Source organism: Boeremia exigua (assembly GCF_020726555.1).
Source record: "Boeremia exigua strain MPI-SDFR-AT-0100 chromosome Unknown C7974scaffold_8, whole genome shotgun sequence".
NCBI lineage: Eukaryota > Fungi > Ascomycota > Dothideomycetes > Pleosporales > Didymellaceae > Boeremia > Boeremia exigua.
In genome coordinates, this window is record NW_025763525.1 from 810,792 (window position 1) to 836,840 (window position 26,049).

Consider the following 26,049-nt stretch of genomic DNA (forward strand, 5'->3'; position numbering starts at 1 on the left):
CCACGCCTCGCCCACGCACGCCCGACGCGCCCAACGCCCTGCAGCGAGTCGCAGTCCAGCCCCCGCCGCCCCAGCAGTCCAGCGAGCCACCCGTCTCGTCGCCGTCTCTCGCGCTGCAGCGCACGCCCGCCGCCCGCAGCATCGCAACCCGCGTCACCGACACTGCTCGCACGGACCCGGCCTGACTCGCCGCAATCGATTGCTCAAAATTATTCTACCGCCGCGCCTGCACTCCACCAGCCCTCGACTTCACCTCGCCCACCCTCACCCACCACCTCCACCACCCCCACCCACACCACACCATGGCCAAGGGACTCCGCGCCTCCACCGAGCGCACCAACCGCCGCAAGCTGCGCGCCAACGTCTTCGGCCCCGTCGAGAAAGCCCGCGCCGAGCGCCTGCACGCGAAGCTGCTGGCCACCATCAACTCGGAGAAGCCCGCGCCGCCCGCCAAGAAGGCGCGGGACGTCGAGGCCGAGATCCAGGAGGAGGCTGCGAAGGAGCAGAAGGGTGCGTTTCCTGCTTTCTAGAATTCCTCCCGCCCCAGCACCTGCTTTTCGTCGTCTCTCGTTTCTGTATGGAGATGAGTGCTAACATGCGTCCCAGCCGACGAGGACATGGAAGTCGATACCGCTACCTCCACCAAGAAGCCCCACCGCAACCAGTCCGTCCCCCGCACCAAGAACGAGCGCGCCCGCAAGCCGCGCAACTCGATTACCTTTCCCAAGTCCAAGGGCAAGGGCGCGCTGAAGCCCTTCACGGGGCGGAGTAAGAGCGCCAAGGGGCGGGTCGCGAAGAGGTGATGGAGAGGAATTGAGCGAGGGGGACAGTGGATGCATGAAAGGCGTTTGGGTGCATTGCCGGCGTTTCTGGGAACCAAAAAGGCAGGGCGGGGGAGTGCTGTGTTCAGAAGTTGTCTTGTGTCGAATGAAAACTGTCTTGCCACTGCACATCTCACCCACACTGCACATGCTTGGATGATATCACCCCGACTCAACGAATAAACAACACACGCGCTAAACCCACAAACTCAATTCGTGCTAACCCTACATCCTACAGTCATGAAAAGCGAGAGGAACTAATAGTGTAAACTGGCAAAGCGCCCAATGCTCAAGGTATCCCGTCTGTATCCCTGCCGCCCACGCTCCGTCCGTCCAGCCAAGCCATCCATCATCGATGCATCCAAGTAGCCGCCGCGCCAAAACCCCCATCACACATCGCACATTGCTCTCTTTTCGTCGTTCGTCTGTCCTGACGTCTGTTTGGAATAACAAGCTACCTCCGCCCACCTACTCGTCTACGCCTGCGCCTCCTACGGCCCGTTGTACCTGTCGAACTTCCAGATGCGGGCGCGCATATCGCCGGAGCCGGTCGCGAACACGCCGCCGGTGGGCGAGGGCGCCACGGAAATAACTGTCGATACATTAGCTTCCAGCACCACACCACAGTGATGAACAGATACGTACCCGAGTTCTTGTGCCCCTGCAGCATGAGCTGCGCAACGCCCGTGTGCGGGTCCCAGAACTGCACGCCGCGGTCCTTGGAGCCGGAGAGCACCCAGTCGCCATGCGGCGTGAGCGCAACGCTAAGGACGAAATCCTTGTGGCCCTCAAACGTGCGCACGCACTTGCCGCTTGGGGCATTACCGGGAACAAAGCGCGTGGGGGTCGTGAGCTCCCACATCTTGATCGTCTTGTCGAGGGAACCGCTGACGAGGCGGCCGCCGGAAGGCGCAAACGCGACACTGTAAACACTATCCTTGTGGCCTTCTTGGCCCTCGAGGCGCACAACGAGCTGGCCGCTCTGGATGTCCCACACGCGCACGCTCTTGTCGAGCGAGCCGGCCGCGACGTAGAGGTTGTCGGGCGAGATGGCCACGGTGGTGACGCCGTCCTCGATGGAGAAGTTGGCGATTTGTGAGTTGGCCTCGAGGTCCCACAGACGCACGCTGCGGTCGCCGGAGCCAGACGCAATGATCCTGCCGTTGCGAGCAAAGTCCAGACTATAGATGTCCTGCTCGTGGCCGGTGAACTGGTGCTTGATGGTGCGGGTGGCAATGTCCCACACACGAATGACCTTGTCCTCAGCGCCCGTGGCGAGGGTACTGGCCGTTGGGGCTGAAGCAGACGCTGCGGATGTACAGATCGCCGTCCTCGGGGAGGCTGCCGTCCTGGAGGTGGGCGACGGGGTTTCCGGTCTCCACATCGAAGATCTGGGCGGAGCGGTTGCAGCCAGTGGCAACGTAGCGGCCGTCGAGACTGAAGCGCACGCAGCAGACGACACTCTGGTGGGGCAGGTTGTGGATCAGGTCGACATCGAGCACACGCCTGGCGCGCGGGTTGAAGACGGCGTACCAGTCGTCGCCCTCGCGCTTGTACTGCGCCGGCAGCTGCTCGACGTCCAGGTCGGCCAGGCAGTTGCTCTGCGCCAGGGGCAGCGGCGGCTGGTGCTGGGCCATCAGAGCAGTCTGCTGGTGGTGGGGAGGCGGCGTCGGCCGGGGCACCTGGGGCGAGCCCGGGTACGGGGCCGGGTTGTTCTGCTGGGGCGTGGCAGGGCCGCCAGGAGGGCCGCGAGGAGGGCCGGGGCGCTTGCCGCCGGGCGAGGCAGTTGGCTGGGGCGGCTGGCCGTATCCTGTCACTGTCAGCGCTGCTGGTAGTAATATGTAGAGCGAGCGCGCTCACCGTTGGCTGCAGGTCCAGGCTGATATCCACCAAAGTGCTGGGGTGGACCCGGGGCAGGATTGAGGCCTGGCGGGCCTTGCGGGCCGCCTCCGAGCTGTGGCGGCATGCCGTGCGGCGGGTTGGCGTCCTGGGGCGGCGGCGCGAGGCCAGGCCCGCCCTGGTTGGCGCTGCCTGCCATTATGCCGCCGAAGAGATTGCTAGGCCCGTGGCCGATCTGGGGCGGCTGCGGCTGCGATGGGTGGTGGTGCGAGCTCTGGCTGGGGCCGCCGCGCTGCTCGAGTTCGCGCTCGAGCTGGGCAATGCGGTCCTCGTACCTGCGCGCTGTTAGGGGCGGTCTGCGGGGACGGGCTGCGGGCGCACGGCTGCATACTTGGCTTTCATCTGGTTGTGCTGGTTCTCCAGCGAGTAGACCTTGCTACGGATGAGCTCGATCTCCTGAATGTGGCGGGTGACTGGCGGGTCAGCACTGGGCGCAGATGCATCGATGCACGGCGCGTCTGCCGCGGGACCGACTTACTCTGGCCCTCGTAGTCGACGCTGCGCTGCGACTCGGTCTCAAACTCGGTCCGGATGTTGTCCAGCAGCTCGTTCAGGCGCTGGCTGGGCCCGCCTTGGGGCACCATGGCGCGCGGGGGCGGGTAGCCGTGGTTCATGGTCGCGAGCGGGCGGCGCTGGCGGGTCTCGCTGGGGTCGGTCGTCTGGTCGTCTGCGCGGGCGGGAGGCCGTCGGGACGCGACGTGAGGGCTGGGCGGCTGGGGCGCGGCAAGGCTGGGGCAGGCGCGGCGCAAGCAACACAGCGGCAGCAGAAGTGCAGGCAAAGGAGCCCTGAGATGGGCGCGCCGGAGTCGGGGGACGGTGCGCGAGCGTGGGCGTGGGATGCAGCGTGAGGCGTGGTGAGGGCGAAGAGCGAGACGAACACGAACGGCCGTGTTGCGCAGTGGGCCCTCCACCTGCGGGAGACTCTCGGCAAAAATAACCTCGCCGCTAGCCGTCCAGCTCCACGCCCCATGCACCATGCACTAGTGCACCCTGCACCAATGCACCATGCACCAATGCACCCTCTAACCGAGCCGCTATGCACCCGCCGTCACCACCTGGATCTCAATGCCAACGTCGCGACAACCGCGACGCGGACTGCTTGATGGCCAGCTGCTGCATGGCGACTGCCCTCCCGCCGTGTCTGACCCGTCTCCGCAGGCTGCGACTGTCGCACGCCGATACCGCACGGAAAGTGGTGAGACGCCCCGGGCGCACAGCAAGGCTCGCTGCATCGTGCAACGGTCGCGGCCTGCGACCACAGCATCCGCTGCAGTGCGTCATTGATTTGGATAGGATAAGCACTCCTGCTCTCCATGCTGCATTGATGACCCGGTGGGGTGTGGAGGTGCTGCTGTGAGCTGCTGCTGTGAGCTGCTATTGCGAGCACTGCATCAACTGTGGTCGAGCACATCCCCGTGCTGGCTCACCTCACGCCCACCCCCACGACCGCCTCCTGCATTCATCTACTCGTCGTGACGCACTCGTTGCACAGACAGCGACGATAGTGATACAGAGGCGTCTGGATGCTGCTTCACAGCGTCCACGAGACAACCACCTCAGCTCGATCGCTGCTTCCTGCCGCCGCTTGCAAGGCAGCACCGCCTGCGATTGGCAGACGGCCACCGTGAAAATTCGTTCATGTCAACCGACCCTCATTCACCGTAGCGACGCGGCGATACGGTAATCATCGTCGTCGTCTGTGTGGCCGCCTCCGGAGGCATTCCATGTCGTTGGCCAGAACACACTCCGGCTGCATGGGCGGCGCCATGGGTACCGGTAGGTAGCGCCTTCCCCAGCCTTCCGATCCCTCCACATCCGACCCTGGCTCGCATCACCTCATCACGCTCGTGGCTACAGCTCAGTACTGGCAATGTATCGCCACGATAAACACGGCCTGTGATCTTTGCACGGCGCCTTCACCGCTGCTCTTAGCCCATGTTCTGTCCCTGCCGCGCAAGCAGCCAAGCGTCGCACACCACAAGAATGTCTTCGAGACCCACTTGAATGCCATCAGCGGCTATGAAGTTTCCGAGCAGACGTCTGCTCACTCAGCACGCCCGCAGATTCACGCTGCAGTCACACGCAGGTATCGTGAAGTCACGACTGTACTTGTACATATAAATTCGTGCCTTTCTCAATGCCTACTCTGTCATGAAATACGCATTGCTTATTCCCACTCCAAGTTCGTAGTCCAATTTGCCTTTTGTATATTCCCAATTCGGAAATATCACGATATCACGTCAGGTTACGTCACAAATTCCATCCTTTGTACCAAGAATAAATACGAACGCATACAAAATGCCAGGTACCATCCAGCTCCACGGCAACCCATCTCCTCCTCGACGCCTAGTCATGGCCCGCCAAAAGACTCGTGATGCCTTCATGGCAACCACCTCTCACAAACAGAAGCTAGCCGCACAAGATACATCGACGTCTACCAGCCTCGAGGTCAGTCATTTTCTAGCTGTAATTGACAACCAAACTAACATTCATCCATAGACTGTCTGGATCGGGATTGCTGTCAGCGATGGCCTCGACGGCTCAATTGAAGTTGCCTTCGTGATTCACGACGGCACTTATTCCATTGACTTTGCAACCACCTCTATCGGTGGAAACTCAAGCAATAGCTCAGAGACGTCAGCCTCGAACTCCGATACCAATTCGGGATCTGTTACCCCTGCCACCTCTGAGGAACGCGCCGAGTTTTTTGCTGAAGACATTGTCAGCAAGGTGAAGCATTATCGTGACGAGCACTTCTTCAAATTTGTTGGCGCTGGTTTGACGACCAAGGCCGTGCAGACCTGTCCCCAGTTGCCATCACGCTTATGGCTGGAACTGGATATCGTGCCTCTGGTATTGGAGCCCAGCTCTGGCAAGCACAACACTGGTAACCCAGATACGCCTCACTACAAGACTGTAGACGAAGAGGCTGATGCGGTGGTCAGGAAGGCTCTGGGGTGAGTACTGGTCTAGCATTGATCACTTGACATGCACTGACATATGCAGTTTCTTCGGTAAGGCCAACCAGCCTCGCCTTGAAGTTGTTCATCGCAACGAAGTCGGTGTCGATTCGGACGGGCAGGCTCAAATCACCGACGAGGCCACTTACCGCAAAAGCGTGCATCCTAACACTTATGCGGCCACCATGTTCTACGCAGATTCACTCAAGAAGAACGGTACTAAGATCGCTTTCTTCAACAGTACCCCTCAAGGTGGTGGTGTCGCTCTCATGAGACACGCTCTCATTCGCTTCTTGCGTTTGATCGATGTCAACTGCAAGTGGTAAGCTTACTGGTCTTGTTTTCAGCGGTAGACACTTACACTCTTTAGGTACGTGCCAAAGCCAAAGCCTGCGGTATTCCGTATTACCAAAAACAACCACAACATCCTACAGGGTGTAGAGAAGACCGGTCTTCGTCTGGACCAGAAGAGTATCGATATTCTCGACGAGTGGGCCAGGCAAAATGCTGAACGCTACTGGATTGCCAAGGGTGGACCGCTTGCACCTCGTTCAGAGGGCGGAGCCGACGTCGTTATCGTCGATGATCCCCAAATGCCTTCTCTTGTCAAGATCGCCAAAGAGCAAGATCCAACCCGACCCGTCCTCTTCCGCAGCCACATCCAAGTACGCGCAGACCTGGCGGACCAGCAAGATACGCCTACTGCTGGAGTCTGGAATTGGGTCTGGAACAACGTCAAGGATTGCGACGCGTTCATCAGCCATCCAGTCCGTGAATTTGTGCCTAAGAACGTGACCACAGAGAAGGTTGGCTATCTGCCTGCAACTACAGACTGGCTCGATGGCCTTAACAAGGAACTCGACGAGTGGGATACACAGTACTACATGCACGAGTTCGAAATGGCGTGTGTTGACAAGGGTGCGAACCTCCTTGCCTTCCCAAGGCGCAAGTATATTACACAGATTGCACGTTTCGATCCCGCCAAGGGTATTCCGGATGTCCTCGCTTCTTACGCTGTACTCCGCCGCGACTACATGAAGGACAAGCCCATCGACGAGATTCCCCAGCTCGTCATCGCCGGCCACGGAGCCATCGACGACCCCGACGCCACCGGCATCTTCGACGAGACCGAGAACCTGCTCAATGAGCTGTACGCAGACATCAAAGACGACGTGATCGTCATGCGCATCGGCCCCGTCGACCAGCTGCTCAACATCCTAATGGCCAACGCCCACGTCGCGCTCCAGCTCTCTACGCGCGAGGGCTTCGAAGTCAAAGTCTCAGAGGCCCTGCACCACGGCGTCCCCATCATCGCCACGCGCCGCGGCGGCATCCCCCTGCAGGTCGAGCACGGCAAATCCGGCTTCCTCGTGGACGTCGGCGAACACGACACCGTCGCCAACTACCTCAACCACCTCTTCACCGACGACGAGGCGTACACCAAGATGGCCGACTACGCCGCCAACCACGTCAGCGACGAGGTCAGCACCGTCGGTAATGCGCTGAGCTGGCTGTACCTCGCCGACGAGCTCGCCAACGGCGCACACAAGATCGAGCCGAACAGCCGCTGGATCAACGACATGGCGCGCGAGAAGGCGGGATTCCCATACAGACCTGAGGATAACGAGACGACGCTGAAGCGCGAGAGCGAGAGGCTGGATCTCACGCACCAGGCGAGCCGCAGCAGGCAGGGCAGCGGGCAGCACTGAGCGGCTCGGCGTGAGCGCGCGGCTGAGGCGTGCAGCGAAACGGACGGTTTGGATATATATATTCCCCTCTCCTTGAATGAAAAGTCTTTCTTGCAAAACCCTTTCCCCCGTCAACTGACACGTCTCCCCCGTAAACCGAACGCTCCTCTCCCTCGCATCCCCCATGGCACACGCCCCGCAATTTGGAGTTGAGTCTCGCCATAGGTCTGCCTTGTGGATCGGATTTGGTCGCTTTCTGGTGCTCTTCGCTCATCCCTTCTGACCGACCGCTTGTCACTTAAAATCGCCATTCAGATCGCTGCCGAGTACCGTGTAATTGGAAGCCCGCTTTTGCGGTCCGTTTTTCGCCATAGCATCTGGCCGAATCCAGGTACCACCGAGCTTTTCAAAGTGCGCTGCGATCCCTGCAAGCTCATAAAGCACGCTTGATTGATTGGCCTGCACGTCGCTCACGATATTGTTTCGAGCGTGCCAGCGCGTTCTACCGCCCAAGGTAGGTTCCTCGGAATGATGGGATGGCAGCTCGGAGGGAGTCTTTTCTAAGAACGATCAGGCCTGTGGCTTTTGAGGCCATTGTGCTGGAGTGATCTGATCTTCCGACGGTCGCTTGTTTTATTTTGGGTTCTTGGGCAGGCAGAGGGTGCACTTGATAGTCGTGTGTAGTTTTCTCCAGTAAACAAAGTGTAACAGGATGTGTCTTTTGCTAGATCTGGTGATTTAAATGTTCATGGAGCCTTGACTCGGTGTGAGGGAAAGACTGATATCGTCCACGTGTAAAGAGTCGCATCAAAATGAAGCAGTGGATTTTTTGACATGTTTTGCTCTCGAGGGTTAGAGTAAATTCAACCTCAGGTCAGACATGAATCGGCGGGCAATTAAGTAGATTGAGAACACCTGTTATGCTATCCCGCGATTAAATTCAATGAAATAGCCATAAATTGTAGCTCGTGGCTGATCGAGGTAAGCTGATGATCGTCATGGCGAAGATGGACGATGAGATGGGTAACGGCTGTCTAGCGTCGGGCAATTCGGGACGCTAACTATATATAGATTAGAGCTTTTGAGCGGAGACCGCGACGCGTGGGATGGGAGCTAACCGTGGAATGAAGGTATACGAACGTCGACATGTCCGCTTCCCCTGTTCGAGAATTTGTGCTACCTCGCTGCCGGAGAGCAGCAGTACGCAGTCATGGAACCAGTCTCGGCTGTGTTCAGCATTGTACGTATTCTTCTGTGGACTGTAGATGCTTACTGCAGCCGCAAAAGTGTGCAGAGGAAGCAACCCAAATTTTAGGGCTAGACTGACAGGTCCTCTATAGATGGCGGCTCTGCCTCAGTGCATCCAATCAGCGAAGCAGCTGTACGACCTTCGCGAACGCTATAAAGACGCCTCGATGCTTATCACCGCCATATACTCCGAGTCTATGGTTATAGCTGCCTCCTTAAGCCAAGTACAGAATCTCTTGCAGAACGACTCTCTGCTACGGAAACCTTTGCTGCTGGAAACCTTCGACCGAGCCCTGACAGGATGTCGTATTGTATATGGGGCCTTGGAGGAAGAGGTCAGGGATCTGGTGGAGAAGGCTCAACGTAATGACCTCAAGTTCAAAGACAGGGCCAAATACCTCTGGAAAGAAGATACATTCAAAGAACTCTTGACACAGATAAGAGGACAGCAGTCGGCGCTCAGCTTGCTTATACAGGGTCTACAAATGGAGTCCATGTCAGACATCAGGAAATTGGTTGAAGATAACAGCGACAAACTCGATCAGGTCGTCAAGCGGTCCAAGACATTGCGCCAGACCCACCCGCGCATCATGGTCCCTGAATCCATCTTCATGCATGACAGCGGTGCCACAGATGTAGCAGAAGCTCAATCAGTAGTCAAGTCCGCGCAGTTCGAGTTTGACGATCAGGTTGTCAACTCAAAAGCATATCAACGAGCCATGGCACGCTACACATTGAACGCAACGGACTTGGCTAAGTTTGATCTCAAGAATTTTGAAGCAACTGAGACTGAGGTCGGAGACGGAGAGTCTACCGAGATTGGCACCATACAAGGGCCTCAGCCAAGGCGCAACTCTCTAGTTGCGGCCAGATCTGAACAACTCGTGGCTCAGATCACCTCGGGGTCGGAAATAGAAGATCCAATGGTTTTACCAAAGCCAACACAAGATGTGCCGAAATCAGAGGTCCAATCGTCTGAGAAGGTCGAGTCGATGTACGATTTGGACGCCCTTGAGCGGGATATGCTACCGTTCATGCCACAAAGCTCATCGAAAGCACCTTATTTGACACCTGTTCGAGCCGATAGTTTCGATACAATGGAGACGAAAGTTGATACTACATCTCCACGACCGCCGCTTCGATCATTTAGTGAAGGGCCGCCATGTGTGCCCGAGGCCATGCCCCCGCTGCCGCCACGTCTCTCGAGTAGGCCCCAACTTCGACCCCAGAACTCTGCAATGACGCTGAGGAAAGGGTGGTCGGAATACGAGAGTCTAAGCCCTCCAAACCACACGAACAGGACCCCGCTCCGTCCACAGACATCCGCGGCTACACTAAGGACAGGATGGTCGGAATCCGATGGTCTGAATACAATGCCAAGGACGTCAGAGCCCCCTTCATACACAGCTTATGATCCTGCTCAGCGCATTCAGAGTACCTCGCCGTATACGGCTTATAATCCTACACAGCATAGTCAGAATACGTCGCGACAGCCCATGCGACGACCTCATCAAGCTCCAAGCCAAGCACCGCACGTTGACCTCGCGCGAAAACCGATCAATCAAGGGCCTCGACTCACACAAAACTCTTCGCACGTTGACCTCGCACAGAAAGGGAACAATCCTGGGCTTCGACTTGCACACACGACTTCGCACACTGATCTTGTGTCACGACCAAACAATCCGAGACCTCGACTTACACAGAGAGCTTCGCACAATGACCTCGCCTCGAAATCAAATAGTTCAGGCCTCCGACTTGCACATAAAGCTTCACACAATGACCTTGCATCAAAACTAAACAGTCCAGGGCTTCGACTTGCACACCAAGCTTCGCATGTTGACCTCGCTCCAAAGCCGGCCAGCCCAGGGCTTCGTGTCCCTCGTCCGGTCTTCAGAAGCAGTGAAATGCACGCTGTTTGGCTAGTACTGGTAGAGGCTGAACGTAATTTCTTCGACCGCATGACTCGGCTCAGGAAGTCGTTCTACGATAACGTTGTAAGGCAATGGCCTGCTCTCGAGCCGCATCTAGGCATTGTTTTGATCGGCGAAAAGCTTGCTGCGACCAACAAGAAGCTCCTCTGGCTACCTATGGAGCAGCAACTTCTCGAATCTGACCAGGCAGTATGTGATCCTACCATCTTCGAGACCTGGACCACGAATATACAACGTATGTTCCGCGGGTACTGTCAAGCATTGCCGCATGCTCTCGGTGCGCTACGAGCAACTCAAAACAGCGACAGCAAATTCACGCCGTTTGTTAACACCTTGGGTCTCAGCCTCGCCTACTTTGGCAAGAGTTGGGAGGATTATCTGAAGCTACCAATCGTAGAACTTGATCTGTGTATCGAGAAGATGCAAAGTTTCATTAGCATTGCAGCTGGTATCAACCATATGGACGCAAACACTGAGGTACAGCGACTGACGCGTGCGCTTGAGGCCTTGTCGTGGCTGAAATCCAAGTCCGCCGCGGTACTCGAGCAATCGCAAAGTCAAGAAGACCTCCAGAACCTAGAACGGCGCATACACGCACCCGACGCTGACATTATGTCGCGGCTCAAACTACGTGACGCCAGTCGGCGCGTAAGATACCAGGGCGTTATGACCATGAAGTTCAAGAGCAAGGGGCCTTGGTACCCTGTGCACGTTGTGCTGCTTGACAACTTTCTGTTTTGGGGTGGCCTCAAACCACAAAAGAAAGGCACCGTTGATAAGCTGGTAGTCAGTGATGAAGTAAGCTCTCACACCTTTTTGGAAGTATACACACTAACGTGTACAAGCCGATTCACGTCAAAGAGCTTGAAATCCTGCTCCCGAGCGACCAACTTCAGTTCCAGAAGGCCACGATGTTCGATGAAGTGCCCAGAAACTCGATTCAGTACATCCTCATGATCAGGAGAATGGAGCCTAATGGCAAAGCACATATGCTCGGCTCACCGACATACCAGGAGAGAAAAGCCTGGGTGACCCATCTTGAAGCGGCAACTGGCACAAAAGCCGAAGTGGAGTGAACCGTCATACGAATTTCACTTTCTTATCTACACAAGGACTGAGAGCAAGTCACTACAGACCGAATGCGAGATTTTCATGGAAGATCACGAAATACCACTCTGGACTGATACATTGCAATCATCGCAGCTAGACGCAATCCAATGAGGCCTAAGATCACGCCTACCAGATTGGAAGTACCAGACAAGTAGTCCAAATCTGTACGTACCCGTGGGTGACACCGACTTGCGGCGAACATGTCACCACTGTATACTGTCTGCCCATCAAGAACCTACCCATCCGGATACCAGGAAGGTAGACCGGGGAGCGTCAAGGGCCAGTCCGACGTGTTTTTGCAGTGTTAGTTGGACAAGCTGTCGTTTTTTTTGGCTCGAAACAGTCTTACAAAGTTTCAAGGTCCAACTCACCTCCGGCATTCCGAGCAGCTATCGGCTCGCACCAACGATCCGAAAGCGAGCCGCTCGGCGCCGTGTAACCCGTGGACGATTCCGCTCAGTGTGAGGACAACGATGACAGTGTGTCAGCACAGAAGCATGAATACTGGAGCAATTCGAGTCTATGGTATACGCGGATGGCGAGGAGTACTTGCTGGATATGCGGATGACCTTGGTAGGGAGAACGGGGAAGGAGCGGAGTCGAGTGCGTATCGACTACACATGTGACCGCAGTTATATGTCTGGTGGATGGTTTCCTGCCAAGGGAATGCGTGTTTCAGATCGCAGTTATCACACACCAGAAGCTGGCAAAAGAAGTAAGAAGGATTTGGTTAAATTCACCTCTTTAGACCAGCGTGGTTGTATCACTGGGTAAAAGCTCTACAGCTCTACCAGAGATCTTGCAGCCAGCGTATCTCGAAGGCCTTGCATCAATCTACCTTCTTTTGCTCTTCACATTCGTTGTTCCTGACGCTGCATATTCGACAAATTTTTCGCGGTGCCCAAGGGTACTATGAGCGTATCCGTTAAAGGACCTACCGTCTTCAAAGCCATGAACCTATCTGGCATTTCTACTCAACCAAGGTGATGAGTTTCACGCACGATCTAAAACCCACTACTTACTCTTCCTGTAGGACAAATATCAAATTCGCCGAAACTGATAGCGAAAGCTATGCTTGAGGCGCGAATATCGCAATTTTGAGATCGACGAGGTTGCCTCCAGCCCACCTATCCGAGTGCGTTTCGAAACCGTGACACAGAGTATGGTGGAAGAGAGTGAGGAGGATTTTACATTGGCTATACTGCACACTCGAGGCAACTGTTCGCAGAATTGAGATTGCACCTGAATTGACGATCATATGCGGCTTATTCGAATCCGCCAGCCATGTACTCTCTGAAAAAGTCCTGATTTTGTGGACCATGGCGATGGCTGTATGTTCGGGACGCACGAGGCCTTTCATCTTTAGCACGCGCGGATACGGCACGTGAGGACTATTCGACTGACCAGGCTCGACGTCGCTCATCTAGCATCAGCCAGTACTGACCGAGCTGTGCGAGATATGGTTCGTCGATGTATGGACGACCGTTACAGGGTATTGTTCCGTGATCGATGTCCCACAGCGTGCCTGCCTCAGCGTGAGAGCGTACAAATTCCTGGCACTCCTCGAAGGAAAAATCGATGGTATGATGCAGCCAAATCGACTTGATCATGGGCACGTCAATGACCCTAGATCTGTTTTGTATGCGTCCGGAAAGGAGAAGGTCGGGTACTAGGCGCCGCCGTTCAGATCCCAACATGATGAGTTTGAATGGTCGGGTAGTATATTTGAAGTACTCGGCCCAGTCATCGAGGGAGTCTTCGTTGCCATCAGAGCGTGAAAGAACTAGGGTTTGCAGGGCAGGAAGGCGCGCAAGGTCTTGGAAGAAGTAGAAAGTCAGGTCGACATTGTAAAGGGCGAGGCGCTTCAGTCTCTTCCAGTTCGACCATACTGCTGGATGACGGCCATTTTCAATGACTTCAAGATACAGCTCGTCTTGACAGCTAACGAACTCCTCAAGGTTCTCGAGCCGCTCAAAGCCCTCCCTGAGCACGCGACGCACGGCCAAATGGTCGTCTTCCGGATATAAGCTCCGCAGAGGTATATCAATGACAAGTCTTCTAAGGGAACCGCAAGTGTAGTTAAACAGCTCCCGGACCCAGGAACACAGTGGCAGGTCATCAATAGTGTCTCGGAAGGGCGACAAAGATAGTGCAGTGGCGTTGCGCAGTGCCGGCTCATGCTTGATTGCCAAGATGTACGCGCTCAGCCGCTCTGACGACGAGAGATACATGCACCGTTCGCGCAGATATCGGTTGGCCAGCCGTCTTGTCTCATGGCAGACCAAGGTGAACGTCAGCAAGAGTTTTGTAACATCGTGGGACGGAGGGAGTATCGCATCCGATGATGGTAGTGCACACGTGATGATGTTCAAGACCAGTTCGAGTGGAACATGGCGACGGAGCTCCATAGTGGGTCGAGGTCTCGGAGAGCATCGTGCACTACAAGGCGAAGGCTGGGAGGATAGAGCAATGCCACAAAGGGTAAGCACCAGACTAACCCAAGAAGGGCTCCCGAAAACTAATCCCTGCAGAAATTGTGAGTGCCCCACCACCCCACCATCGTGGTCGCGCTCGGTCTCGACGTCAGGCAAACATCAAGACGCCGTACGGTCATTGAATCCTCACTTAGCAACAATGGAGTACGACACCTTCACCCCGACTCAATACAACACCAGCGATCCTGCCTCATTCGCCCACACTTCGGCGCGCGAACGATGGCCGATCATCCTCACACAGGGCATCGACGACGTGCACAAGTCGACGATGGCATCGAACGATGAGGAGACGGTGAAGGAAGGCAAGCAGGTTGTCTCGGAGCTGGCCAAGCTCAAGTACGAGCTGCAGCACGACCGCGAAGTCACGCCTATCCCGGACGATGGCGAGTCCGACTTTGAGGCCTACAACCAGGAGCTGGCCGCGCGTGGAGGACTCAAGTGGCACAGCGCGCCGTGGCTGTACGCCGAGTGCCACCTGTACCGGTATGAAGCTTCGATTAAGGTACAAGGAATAGATGCTGACAGGTATAGATAGACGCATCGCCAGCATCTTCAAGCAGACCACACACTGGCGTTCCTACGACATCTTCGCGCGCCAGAAGATGGCGACATTCCAGTCATCGCGCCCCGCCGTTCTCGAACTCGCTGGCCGCTACAAGGACATCGTCACCGAGCTGCAGCAGAAGCATACCATCAAGGGCGCAGAGACAGAGGAGAAGCTGCAGGCTGCCGAGGAGATCCTGTTCCGGGAGATGTGCGAGATCTGCCTGTGGGGCAACGCGACCGATCTCTCGCTCCTGACCAACCTCTCCTATGAAGACATCCAGAAGCTGCAGGGTTCTGAAGCGCGCAAGAACTCGGAAAAGAACATTCTCGTCAACGACCTAGACAAGGCCTTCAAGGTACTGACGGCCGCCAAAAAGGCCGGCAAGAAAGACCGCCGTGTCGACATCGTGCTTGACAACGCCGGTTTCGAGCTGTTCGTCGACCTGATTCTGGCCGGATACCTCGTCGCCTCTGGTCTCGCCACGTCGGTCGTCTTCCACCCAAAATCCATCCCGTGGTTCGTCTCCGACGTGCTGCCCGCCGACTTCGCCGCGCTTCTTTCCGCACTCGCACAGCCGCAAAACTTCTACAGCACGCTCTCTGACGAAGACAAGACAGCCGGTAAGACACCGCAGCCACTCTCAGATGTAGAGCTCGCAAACCTACAATTCTTGTTCCAGCACTGGACGAGCATCTACGCCGAGGGACAACTAGTGTTGCGTCCCAACGACTTCTGGACAGGCGCAGGCAGCTACTGGCGCCTACCCGGTACAGCGCCCGAGCTGCACGAGGACCTGCAGTCGAGCGAGCTTGTCATCTTTAAGGGCGATTTGAACTACCGCAAATTGACAGCCGATGTACGTCCGCCTTAGTCCCTTTCAACTTGACACGATCACATACTGACAAAACCAGGCGGCATGGCCAGCTACCACGCCATTTACCCAAGCCATCGGACCGATGGGCCCCGGCTCCGGCGTCCGTGTTCTTGCGCTGCGCACCTGCAAAGCCGACGTCGTCGTCGGGCTGCCAGAGGGCCGCGACGAGGAGCTGCTGCAGATACCTGGCGGCAGCACTGACGCTGGCGGGCGCAAGTGGGCGTGGAGCGGGAAGTGGGCGGTTGTACAGTTCAGCGACGGCAAGGAGTAAGCCATTTTCGAAGAGATAGACGTAGCAAATCAAGAATAGACTATGCACCTTTCGTACCACGGGCAATCTTCAATCGTCTTCAGGCGACGTAGGCAGACTGACATATATTGGCGGAAAGCTCTGAGTGTCGACGAGGGTGTTCATTCTTTCCACCTAGTTTTTAGACAGCGTGAAGTGGAATAACAATGATTATTTTCCTTACAATCATACATACGACCATAGGACGTTGAAAACAAGGCTTCCCGTTCGCTCAGCCCTATTTAAGCAACGTACCGGTGGATTAGTACTCAGGTGGGTGACCACTGGGGAATCCCCACTGTTGTATGTAGGATTTCTTTTTGCTGCTTTCACCCACTTGCACAATCGTGGTGGATGTGATGGTTGTCGTCTGCTATCTACAGTGCGTGCTACGTGAGCTGGGGCCGGCTGGTCTAGTCGTGGGTACTTACATTCGTTTTGGTCGCATCCTCGCCGTACTTTTCCTACTCACAGCTTCAGTATTCGCACTTTTGTTTGGTAAATGGACAGTGTTCACATTTTGCGGCCAATGACGTCGTCTTCCAGCTGTGTTGTGTCGTGCATGCCTCCCAGTTTCTAGCCAACGCAACCCTCGCAATGCTGTCGGTAGTACTCGGGTTGCTAAGCAGATCTTGCAATGCTTGTGCAGCGGGTCCTGATCTTATCGCCCTCCCTTGGCCTCACAAACTCGTAAATTAAGCTTCGTGGCGCCGGGCGGGCCGCATCCTCTAGAATAAGCGGGGTGTAAGTACCGCACTGGGTTATTTCGGACCTTGCGGGCGCTGCGGCTTAACCACCGGACGGGCTGCCGTCGCCTGTGATGTTTAAGCTCGGCCGAGCGTCGTCAACCCCAAAATCTGCACAACTTGGGAAGGATACCGAAGCTTAACTTGGGAAGGATGCCGAAGCTTCAGTACCAACCGACTCTCCCCCAGGTACGCAAGCAGCCTTGCCTGATCATAGCTATGTTACGTCTACGAACTCTGTATCTAACTCTCTTGAATGTCGAACATAACTTTGGGTAAGCTGGCGGTTCAGTGCGTCGGATGGTATATGCCTCAATATCCACTGATATGCTTCGGCGAACGATCGGTGTGTCGGATGGTATATGCCTCAATATCCACTGATATGCTTCGGCGAACGATCGGCGTGGATTGACGAGGCACTTCCGATGGGATATGACGACGATTTTCTAGGTACTGCCTACACTGCTACGTAGTTTCGGCTCCGGTACTTGCCACCAGAGATCATATATGAAGCGCCTGTCCTACAGTGAAGATAGAGTATCAATCGACCTCAGCGCACGAAAAAACACCGAACTTTTCCAACCTTTCCTGATCGTCCACTGTGGTTCAAAACCTAGCAGCGATATAGAACATTCCTGTTTACAATATGGCCAACGCAAAGCAGCAACAGTCCACTGTCCCTGACTACATCGATGAGGCGTCACAATCATCGCCAAATGACACCTGGGCAATCGTTCCACGATCGCCTACAAGTCTAGATCAAGGTTGGCAGCATTTCAGCTACGCAGATCTCGCGAGAGCTGTGGACAGTTTGGCATGGTGGCTTGAAAAGAACCTTGGTGTTGCTCAGCATCAAGGCCAAACTGTTGGCTATATGGGGTATGTTGTGTGCGTCTATCGCTAGTACAACCTGCTGACGTTCCAATAGTGCAAATGACTTGCGATATTTGGTTGTTCTGGCTGCAACAATGAAGGTTGGATATGTGCCCTTGTTCACTTCGCCTCGAAACTCGCTTGACGGCCAGAAGTTCTTGGTGGAAAAGACAAACTGCAAGATCTTCCTTACTACCGTTGAGACAAGAGCTCAAGTAGAGACCGTTCAAAAAGAGATACCCCACCTCAAGGTCTTTCAAGCGCCGACGACGCTAGAGCTGCTTGATTCAAGCTTGTCCGTGCCTCAGTATGCCGGCCGACAGAGTCGCGATGCTGCTGCACACAGTTTGATTCTACATACCTCAGGCTCGACAGGTACACAGCTCTCTACAAGCCCTTCACAATAGTAGAGTACTGACAATAAAGCTAGGCCTTCCTAAACCGATCCACCTGACTGTTGCAGCACTTAATACGGTGCATAACCAGGCCTTGTTGGCACCAGAAGATGGGTTCCAGCAATTTTGTAACCATTTTATTGCAGATACCAGGCCTATGCTCGCAGTTGTTCCCTTCTTTCACGCAATGGGAATCCTGGTCGGCCTACGATCACTCATGTGCAATGGCACGATTGTACGATTGCCTTCAGAGAAGATGCCTACTGCAGGTCTCATTGTGGAAGCGATCCAATCAGTCAAGCCAACTTCAGGTGTCTTTCCGCCATCCGTACTCGAGGATATATCTGCGACTGGTGAAGGTGTGGAGGCCTTGGGGCGGTTAGAGAAAGTCTTCTTCGGTGGAGCACCACTCGCTGCTGCAAGTGGCGACAAGATATGTCAGGTGACAAGTCTACTGGCACTCATTGGTAGCACTGAAGCTTTGTTCATGTGTACGCTGTTACCAGCCGAACCCAATGAATGGGATTACTTCCATTGGAGTTCTGTAACGGGAACTGTTATGGAGCCAGCGGAAGATGATCTGTGTGAGCTAGTACTGAAGCCCAAAGACATGCGGTACCAGGCTATCTTCCATACATTTCCCAATCTCCAGGAATGGCGGACCAAGGACCTCTTCAGACAACATCCCTCTAAACCCTACCTGTGGAAATACATCGGACGACGAGATGATGTTATTGTTCTTAGCAACGGCGAGAAATTCAATCCTATCTTGACAGAAAAGTTGATTGAATCACACCCGTCAGTCAAGGGTGCTCTTGTGGTAGGACAAGGGAAGTTCCAAGCCGGTCTCCTGATCGAACCTGAATGGAGTCAGGCCAGCAGTCAAGATCCGGAATCTTTGGTGGACCAGATCTGGCCCCTAGTCGAGCAATCAAACCGAGAGGCGCCGGCTCATGCGAGGATCTACCAATCGAAAATTGCCATTGCCAGTCAACAGAAGCCTTTCGTGCGCGCCGCCAAGGGTTCTATCATCCGGTTTCAAACAGTCAAAGCTTTCCAAGACGAGGTCGAGGCTCTCTATAACGATGAGGGGTCTTCAAGCGATCAAAGCCATAATCCAGGCAAAGTTGTAGCGTTGACAAGCAAGATCCATGAGGTCATGTCTCGCTCTCTTCCGTCTTTCCAGAAGGATGTGCCCGATGATGTTGACATTTTCAGCCTTGGTGTCGACTCTCTTGATGTTCTTGCATTGACAAATGCGCTCAACAAAGCCATCCGTGGTGCAAATGTCACTGCATCAACCGTCTACAATAATCCTTCTGTTGAACAATTGGCTGGAACTATCTCTAGTAACATGAGCAAATCTAGTGGGCAGCCAGTAGTTCTACTGACCCGCGAAGAGAAGATGGCCAACATGGTGAAAAAGTACACTCAAAACATGGTTCGTCAGAAAGGCCTTGAGGCCAGACTAAAATGCGCAGCACGGCATACAGTAGTACTCACAGGCTCTACTGGTAGTCTTGGTAGCCACATACTCGAGCAACTCCTCAAAAATCCTGATATTGAGAAGGTGTACTGCATGAACCGGTCCGACAATGCGGAATCTCGACAGCAAGACTCTTTCAACAGGCACCACCACGACTCAACCAACTTCGGCAAAGCAGAATTCCTCAAAGCAGATTTTGGTACTGATCAGTTCGGCCTTTCTGACGAGATGTATACACGCCTTCTCGCCACTGTCACGATGTTCATACATTCCGCGTGGTCTGTCGACTTCAACCTATCCCTCGAATCCTACGAAGCCACTCACATCGCCGGCACACGACGCGCTATCGACTTTGCCGCCGCATGCACCCATGACATCTCTATGAACTTCATCTCTTCAATTGCCAGTGTCGGAAATTGGGGTTCCGTCGTACAAGACGAGTCCGCGGTGCCAGAAGCTGTATCATCGCTGTTCGACAATACACTTACGCTCCCACAAGGTTACGGTGAGTCCAAGCATGTCGCAGCCCAGATTCTGGCCACCGCTTCACACCGACTGGGAATCAGAACTGCGATTATACGGGCAGGCCAGCTTGCAGGTCCGAGTGTGGAGGCTGGTGGTGCCGCGTGGAACAGGCATGAGTGGCTCCCGACGTTGGTCCATACGAGCAAGATCTTGCAGAAATTACCGCGTACGCTGGGGAATCAGAACCATGTGGACTGGGTGCCGATGGACGTTGCAGCGGGGGCCGTGATTGATATAGCTGCTACCACATCAACATCTGATGCGGCTCAAGTATATCATCTCACGAATCCGCGCACGACATGTTGGACTCAACTGTATCCTGTCATTCAGGACTTTTACAAGGCCGCTAGTCTGGATGTTGAGCTTGTGGAGTACGACGACTGGATCGCTGAACTCAAGAAGATTCCCCAAACTAAAGAAAACGCTGAGCGGGTTCCAGGTCTGAAGCTGCTGGACTTCTATGAGAGCCTCAGTTCAAGAACCTGGACGGGACTTCCTCCTCTGGAGACGAAAAACTCGGAAGCTGCAAGTAAGTCTCTGAGAGATGGGAAGGAAGTTGACGAAGAGGTTATAAGGAAGTGGTTGGTCCAGTGGGCGTTTTAAACGCACATGTCGGGCATGTATGGGCGAGGTAGACTGGCGTGATCTGTCCTAGCTTCATATAATGAAAATTCTTGCACGTATAGACTACGATCTACTACACCCACACATGTGAAACCCGCCACTTGATGCACTGCATAATCAGGCAAGAAGGATAACAACGATATCAGGGTTTACTCTTATTGGAGTGTATGTGGCTGAAAGGTGGAACTTGGTAGTAGTTCTACAGTTTCTGAGCTGCAATATTGATGGTTTGAATCCTGCAAAAGTGCTCAGTGGCTGGCTGAACGTGTATTCATTGTCACGCTGAACTCCAACGACCCCAAATGACATACTAGAACGCAGCTTTGACCGAACGCATTGCCATCTCGTCTCCTCTACTCTGACTCAATGTGTGCGCTTCTTTAGCTGCACCATAGGTCCCTTTCTGCTGCTTAAGAAATTTTCATACGTCTGATACTGTCCCTCCTCACGACGTCCCGGTCCGGCATCGACGCTTCCACCGCCAAGCTTATTTGTTGGGTCCTGCTTCATCTCGAACTTCCAAAGCGTCTTCGCTATCACGAGACGCATCTCCAACCATGCCATATTCTTACCCACACATCCACGCGAGCCAGCTGAGAAAGCGCAGAACGCGCTCTCGGCCAACGCAACGCTTTCCGTTGTTGATCCTGCTTGGCCTACAATCCAGCGCTCGGGCCGAAATTTGGTAGGCTCGGGGTAGTAGTCTTTGTTATAGTGCATTGCCCAAAAGGCGGTGCTGACCTGTGTGCCCTTGGGGAAGTAGTGCCCATTCACGGTGGTTCCGCCTTCGAGCACTTCGCGACCTGGCTCGGCGGGTACAGGCGTCGACATGCGCATAGCCTCCATCAGGAACGCTGTGAGATAGTTGCAAGACTGGATTTTGGAACCAGCTTTGATGTCATGGTAGTTATCAAAAGTCGACAGGATTTCGCTTACAAGTTTCTCCTGAATATCAGCATTTCGTGAGAGATAGAACAATGCAGCGGAGAGGACAACAGCGGTAGTATCAGCTCCTGCAAAGATGAGGAGCTCGCACTCAGCAAACAGCTCTGGAAGTGAATAACCGATTCCAGTCTCGGGGTCCTTGGCACCAAAGAGCCAATGGAAGAAATCCTTGCGCACTTCCGCCTCGGGTATGGGTTTCTCTTCCAGCTCCTTCTGCTTGGCCGTTCGAGTTTTCAGGCATTCGTCTACGAACTCGTACCACTCTCGGACGACGGTTGGGGTCACGGCTGCGAGAAGTCGGTCCGCACCCCGCGGCTTCAGCCATATGTAAAGTGGACCTATGGGGGACCAGGCAAGCTTCAATACATTAGCTGAGAAAACCATGCTGAATCTGGGCTTACTGACCGGGTGCATAATCTCCATGAAGTTCACCATGACTTCTGGAATATTTCGTAGTGTACTATTGGCCTCTTTCGTGTTGAAGTTCTTTCCAAAACATAGATCTCCGAGGATATCAAATACCAAGTAAGTAATTTGATCAGCCATGTTGATCGAATCTGTCCACTGGGTATCGCTCTCTATACCTTGACCAAGCAGCTCCAGCCAGCGGTCAGCATTGGCATGCACAAAGACCTCAGCACCTCTTAGCGCGCTCTCAGAAAAGGCGTAATTGATTACACGACGCTTTCTGGCGTGCACTGGGATTGAAGTAGCGCTCCAAGTGTTGATGCCGTCTGCAGTCTTGGGCCAAATGGAGTAGAAGTAGTTTTTCTTGACATTACCCTTGGGGCCAAATAGGTATCTGTATGCCTTGGGAGTATTAAGACAGACGCTATTTGGGGCATAGCGGAACTCGGTACCTAATCATTCATCAATACACTAGCTGTGAGATTGTGTAGACTCTGCTTACCGTACTGCTCCTGCAACTCAAGAAGCCACAGGTGTCTGTCCTGATTCTTCGAGTGCCACCACGACGGAATGGTCGATAGTTTGGCCCAAAAAGGGCCCGGGAATCTTGCGAGAGGGTGGAAATACAGTCGGTACACTGCTGTCGTAAAGACATAGGACAGGAAGAGCACAGCACTCAGTGCAATTATATTCGGATACGACACATCATCTGCAAAGCCCATGATGGCCATGCTTGCAAATGGGGATCGTTGATAAAGAAGAACGCTGTTTAGAATGGAGGGGTAGTATTATATGGATCACGCTCGTTGCCGTGGGTCATCTTCGATCCTTGCTGCAGCATTACACCAAGAGGACAACATCAGAATTGTGCTCCACAGTCGATGCTGGACCAACACTTTCCGTGCTAGCAAGCGTAGGTTCTGTGAGTATGACAAGGTTAGTGCTGAGTCAAATTCAGATTACGTTTACCTCAATGGTTGCAGTGCTTATCACTCGCAGCTGACCAGCAGGATTCACTCCCAGATGATTGGTTGCTACTTTGGCCCGTTCCAACGAGTTGATTTTGATACGATTTTGTCAGTCGTCTCCACCACAAGACTTGGGCCCGTTGTGATGTTCCGGCGATGGCAAATAAGTGGCGCTGCTCCATCGGAAAAGGTCCGGATCAGGCGTGGTTTGCTCCGATCCCCGTTCCCGCTCACCGACCGTGACCGCTGTTGCCGCTTACGTACCGCATGCCGTCCCGCTTTGCGAAAGTCATCCCACAATCAATACCTTGTCAAGACATGCTGCAGACGCTTACCGACAATATCTTCGAACGTTCCTGCTGACAACGGAGAACCATCCCGACCGTACCCATTGCGCCAATTCGCGTCGGCAGCATGGCGCCGTCCACATAGTCCGCACCGCGGACATGCTCTATTGGGTTGGCGCAAACATGTATCTGCATTGCAAATCGTCAGATGCCAATGCCGTATCCACTCGGCATCTGGGCCGAAGGCGTTTATATAGTCATCTGGACGCTCTCTCGCGAAACGGCAAAACGGGCGCTGTCCGGCTATTATCCTGCGTCCGAAATCCTGACGGCCAAGATTCTTGGATATTAAGTTCAACGTGTTGCCGAACTCGAGATAAGGGTAATATGTACGCATGATGAGGATAGCAGTTTGCGTGTTGCGGGCTTTGTGTTGTGCGAGTGTGCTGAGAACGCGCCGATTCCATTCTTTGAAGGAGACAAGGCGTGACTGGTAGGTGAACATTGGACCGGAAGAGTTTCGTTTCCAAGATGTGATGGACAGACGGTCGAGTAAGAAGCACAGGAGCGGGGTATCGCCGCGATGTGGTTGGTGTGTCGCTGCACAGATTGCTGTAGCTGTTGGCAGGTACTGTTCGGGCCTCTTCATCGCCTTCTCGGCTGCGAATACCAGACGATGGACAGTATCCTCAAGTTGCTGTGAGCACGCCCACTCTAGCGCATTTCGTCGTGCGAATGTTGGATCTTTCTTAGATACCTTGAGATAAGGACACGTGCTTTCGGCGCCTTTCCCTCGTTCTATCATAGCAATCTCAAGCCTTGTATGTCTCTCCAAGATCACGACATGAAACGCAGTATCAGACACAGACCACAGGCTGTGACACGTCAAATGCAGGAATGCCGGTTTGCCACACCGACAGTCTGCTTCCGACGATGCGAGGACTGAAATTACTTTGTACCACCATTGTGTATGGTTGAGTCCGGCATTATTGGCGTCGAATTCATGGGAGAGGCGCAAGAGGTAAGATGCAACAGAATGCATATAGGTCGCGATTGTTCGTTTGGAGCTCGACTCTGAATGGCTCATGATAATGTCACGAGCCATGCGACGTCGGACAGGGCAGGGTATGCGCGCCCAGTAAGTAGCCTCGGGCCTGACATGTCGAATCTTGCTTTCATAAAGCTTGCTCGTTTCTGCTTCGAAAATGGTGTTGACTCCAAGGAGAGCCGTGAGATTCTGCAGGTCGTCATCGTCCAGAACAAATTCGAAGATTCGCCGCACCAGCTCGACCGGCAGCTTCTCAAGCATCATTGTGGAAGGTTATTGGAGCCTAAGTAGCGTCTGTAAAAAGGTGATTCCATACAACTCAGGCTACTGTATGGCAAGTATATACGTTTTCGTTGCTGTGAAAAGACCAAGTTGCAGTTGGGAGGATGTTGGAGGACACCGTTAACACGAGGAAACAGTCAAGAGAGAACTTGTGGCTACGCAATTAATTCTATAATCAGCCCGTAATGTTGACTCACATCCAGTCCAGTGGGGTATCATCCGCCATGACTCGACTTTAGGTAGGCAGCTCTACACGTGACTTTAATCACGTGCAGAGCTGCCTACAGTTATACTATGCCTGTGAAGGCCAGACAACCTGCTAAAATCACAAACTTCGAAGACCCTAGTGTGATCCACGGAACAAGCAGCCTAAAACCTCACCATCGAAACGTGCTTTGTCCCCCTGCCAGGCTATCACAATCATTCTGATCGCCTTGTGCACTAGCTCTTTCACCTGTGCCTTCAGCTCTGCTCCCGGATGCCTAGAGCACCAATTGATTATATGGACCCCGGCATGTATCACAACCCGGTTTGCCATGTTGGTACTGAGAGTGCCATAACCCCTCACGAAGGCTGTGATCATGGTCTCGCAGTCCGTTCGTGTTGAAGGGTTGATGTAGCTCTTCTCAAGGAGGTCGCCGATCATCTGCCCGAGATCGGTAGCGCGATGGCCAATATGTCCGAATTCAAAATCGATGACGTAAAGCTGTGGATCTGGTATCTCGTCGAAGAGGACGCTTTGGAGAGAAGTGTTAGCTATTGTTTGCTGCTTTGGATAATGAGAAGGGGCAGTCACTTTCCAGTCCAGAAATCGCCATGAATGAGACCACACCACTCTTCTCTCTGTGGCTTCTGTTCAAGCTCCCGTAGCGCTCTGCCACGTACTTCTCTTAAGACGTCCAAATCCCCATCTACTGTCATCGAAAGTTCCTTGGTCACATCAACGATTGTGTCGTATGTGGTTCGCCATTTCAGGTGTTGACTTGTTTCGTTCTCGCTCATGGCCCGCCTTAACTTCTCCTGTCTCGGTTCTTTCGCCCAGAGATGAAATGCACGCAACCATGACCCCAGTGCAAAGCCGATCGCACCATAGTCAGATCGCAAAGTGACGTTCGCACAAGAGGTAAGTATACTTGCCAGATCAATTGCTGGCTCCAGGTTTTCGATAAATTGTATTTGCAAGCAGGGCATGTAGAAGTAGGTGAGTGGGGTTCGGACGGGGATGCTATTGTAGGCGGAGGCGAGGCTCGTGTACGATAGTGCTTTTAGCATGATGTCTTCATATTTCTGTCTAGAATGAGCTAACGTGCAAATGATATGTGGAAGATCACAATGTGGCCGTACTGATCGGTTGGAGTCCAGTGCGAAGTCACTGTTGATGGCAGCAAAATCAGTTGCCTTTTTGACAATGATCGATGACACCAGTTTTTCGTCCGGTAGTGTCAATGGAGACTGGAGGAGGCCGCGAAAGGTGAAGCTGGCGGAACCACCAGTGATACGATCCAAAGCCGAGCAAGCATAATTGGTATCAGATATATCTTCTTGAATGCTGTCAAAAAGCTGCTGGAACTCGGTTTTGGTAAGCGGTGCCATTATGCGG

At 54.0% G+C, this 26,049-nt stretch overlaps 10 protein-coding genes across 10 annotated transcripts; 5 read left to right on the forward strand and 5 right to left on the reverse strand.

Moving 5' to 3' along the window:
* Positions 1 to 5: 5 nt before the first annotated feature.
* Positions 6 to 1,026, forward strand: C7974DRAFT_397520 (uncharacterized protein). Its single transcript, XM_046142202.1, has 2 exons — positions 6 to 510; positions 607 to 1,026. Exons 1-2 carry the CDS (start codon positions 303 to 305, stop codon positions 801 to 803), a joined length of 405 nt encoding a protein of 134 aa, XP_045995395.1. The 5' UTR covers positions 6 to 302; the 3' UTR covers positions 804 to 1,026.
* On the reverse strand, positions 1,012 to 3,611 carry C7974DRAFT_397522 (WD40-repeat-containing domain protein). The gene is made up of 6 exons (XM_046142203.1): positions 3,199 to 3,611; positions 3,052 to 3,133; positions 2,682 to 2,995; positions 2,142 to 2,631; positions 1,467 to 2,104; positions 1,012 to 1,413 (listed from the first exon to the last, which is right to left on the reverse strand). The coding sequence occupies exons 1-6, from the start codon at positions 3,332 to 3,334 to the stop codon at positions 1,313 to 1,315; spliced, it is 1,761 nt and encodes a 586-aa protein (XP_045995396.1). The 5' UTR covers positions 3,335 to 3,611; the 3' UTR covers positions 1,012 to 1,312.
* A 1,407-nt stretch (positions 3,612 to 5,018) lies between these two features.
* On the forward strand, positions 5,019 to 7,389 carry C7974DRAFT_377642 (putative trehalose synthase-like protein; the record flags this gene model as incomplete). Its single annotated transcript, XM_046140365.1, has 4 exons — positions 5,019 to 5,168; positions 5,220 to 5,677; positions 5,727 to 6,002; positions 6,051 to 7,389. 4 exons carry the CDS (start codon positions 5,019 to 5,021, stop codon positions 7,387 to 7,389), a joined length of 2,223 nt encoding a protein of 740 aa, XP_045995397.1.
* Positions 7,390 to 8,578: 1,189 nt separating this feature from the next.
* C7974DRAFT_314631 (uncharacterized protein) lies at positions 8,579 to 11,623 on the forward strand (the record flags this gene model as incomplete). Its single annotated transcript, XM_046138467.1, has 4 exons — positions 8,579 to 8,608; positions 8,709 to 9,589; positions 10,418 to 11,345; positions 11,393 to 11,623. 4 exons carry the CDS (start codon positions 8,579 to 8,581, stop codon positions 11,621 to 11,623), a joined length of 2,070 nt encoding a protein of 689 aa, XP_045995398.1.
* Positions 11,624 to 12,676: 1,053 nt separating this feature from the next.
* C7974DRAFT_214952 (uncharacterized protein) lies at positions 12,677 to 14,138 on the reverse strand. Its single transcript, XM_046137052.1, has 2 exons — positions 13,062 to 14,138; positions 12,677 to 13,010 (listed from the first exon to the last, which is right to left on the reverse strand). Exons 1-2 carry the CDS (start codon positions 14,063 to 14,065, stop codon positions 12,923 to 12,925), a joined length of 1,092 nt encoding a protein of 363 aa, XP_045995399.1. The 5' UTR covers positions 14,066 to 14,138; the 3' UTR covers positions 12,677 to 12,922.
* A 153-nt stretch (positions 14,139 to 14,291) lies between these two features.
* On the forward strand, positions 14,292 to 15,844 carry C7974DRAFT_435095 (uncharacterized protein; the record flags this gene model as incomplete). The annotated part of the gene is made up of 3 exons (XM_046145034.1): positions 14,292 to 14,635; positions 14,688 to 15,555; positions 15,611 to 15,844. 3 exons carry the CDS (start codon positions 14,292 to 14,294, stop codon positions 15,842 to 15,844), a joined length of 1,446 nt encoding a protein of 481 aa, XP_045995400.1.
* Positions 15,845 to 17,156: 1,312 nt separating this feature from the next.
* Positions 17,157 to 20,570, forward strand: C7974DRAFT_473418 (uncharacterized protein). The gene is made up of 3 exons (XM_046146561.1): positions 17,157 to 17,487; positions 17,537 to 17,856; positions 17,912 to 20,570. Exons 1-3 carry the CDS (start codon positions 17,255 to 17,257, stop codon positions 20,488 to 20,490), a joined length of 3,132 nt encoding a protein of 1,043 aa, XP_045995401.1. The 5' UTR covers positions 17,157 to 17,254; the 3' UTR covers positions 20,491 to 20,570.
* An 86-nt stretch (positions 20,571 to 20,656) lies between these two features.
* C7974DRAFT_473420 (benzoate 4-monooxygenase cytochrome-like protein P450) lies at positions 20,657 to 23,078 on the reverse strand. Its single transcript, XM_046146562.1, has 3 exons — positions 22,367 to 23,078; positions 21,862 to 22,316; positions 20,657 to 21,813 (listed from the first exon to the last, which is right to left on the reverse strand). The coding sequence occupies exons 1-3, from the start codon at positions 22,593 to 22,595 to the stop codon at positions 20,875 to 20,877; spliced, it is 1,623 nt and encodes a 540-aa protein (XP_045995402.1). The 5' UTR covers positions 22,596 to 23,078; the 3' UTR covers positions 20,657 to 20,874.
* On the reverse strand, positions 22,942 to 24,431 carry C7974DRAFT_377647 (uncharacterized protein; the record flags this gene model as incomplete). The annotated part of the gene is made up of 2 exons (XM_046140366.1): positions 22,942 to 23,078; positions 23,168 to 24,431. The coding sequence occupies 2 exons, from the start codon at positions 24,429 to 24,431 to the stop codon at positions 22,942 to 22,944; spliced, it is 1,401 nt and encodes a 466-aa protein (XP_045995403.1).
* A 167-nt stretch (positions 24,432 to 24,598) lies between these two features.
* C7974DRAFT_397532 (kinase-like domain-containing protein) lies at positions 24,599 to 26,013 on the reverse strand. Its single transcript, XM_046142204.1, has 2 exons — positions 25,246 to 26,013; positions 24,599 to 25,186 (listed from the first exon to the last, which is right to left on the reverse strand). Exons 1-2 carry the CDS (start codon positions 25,719 to 25,721, stop codon positions 24,793 to 24,795), a joined length of 870 nt encoding a protein of 289 aa, XP_045995404.1. The 5' UTR covers positions 25,722 to 26,013; the 3' UTR covers positions 24,599 to 24,792.
* Positions 26,014 to 26,049: the final 36 nt, after the last annotated feature.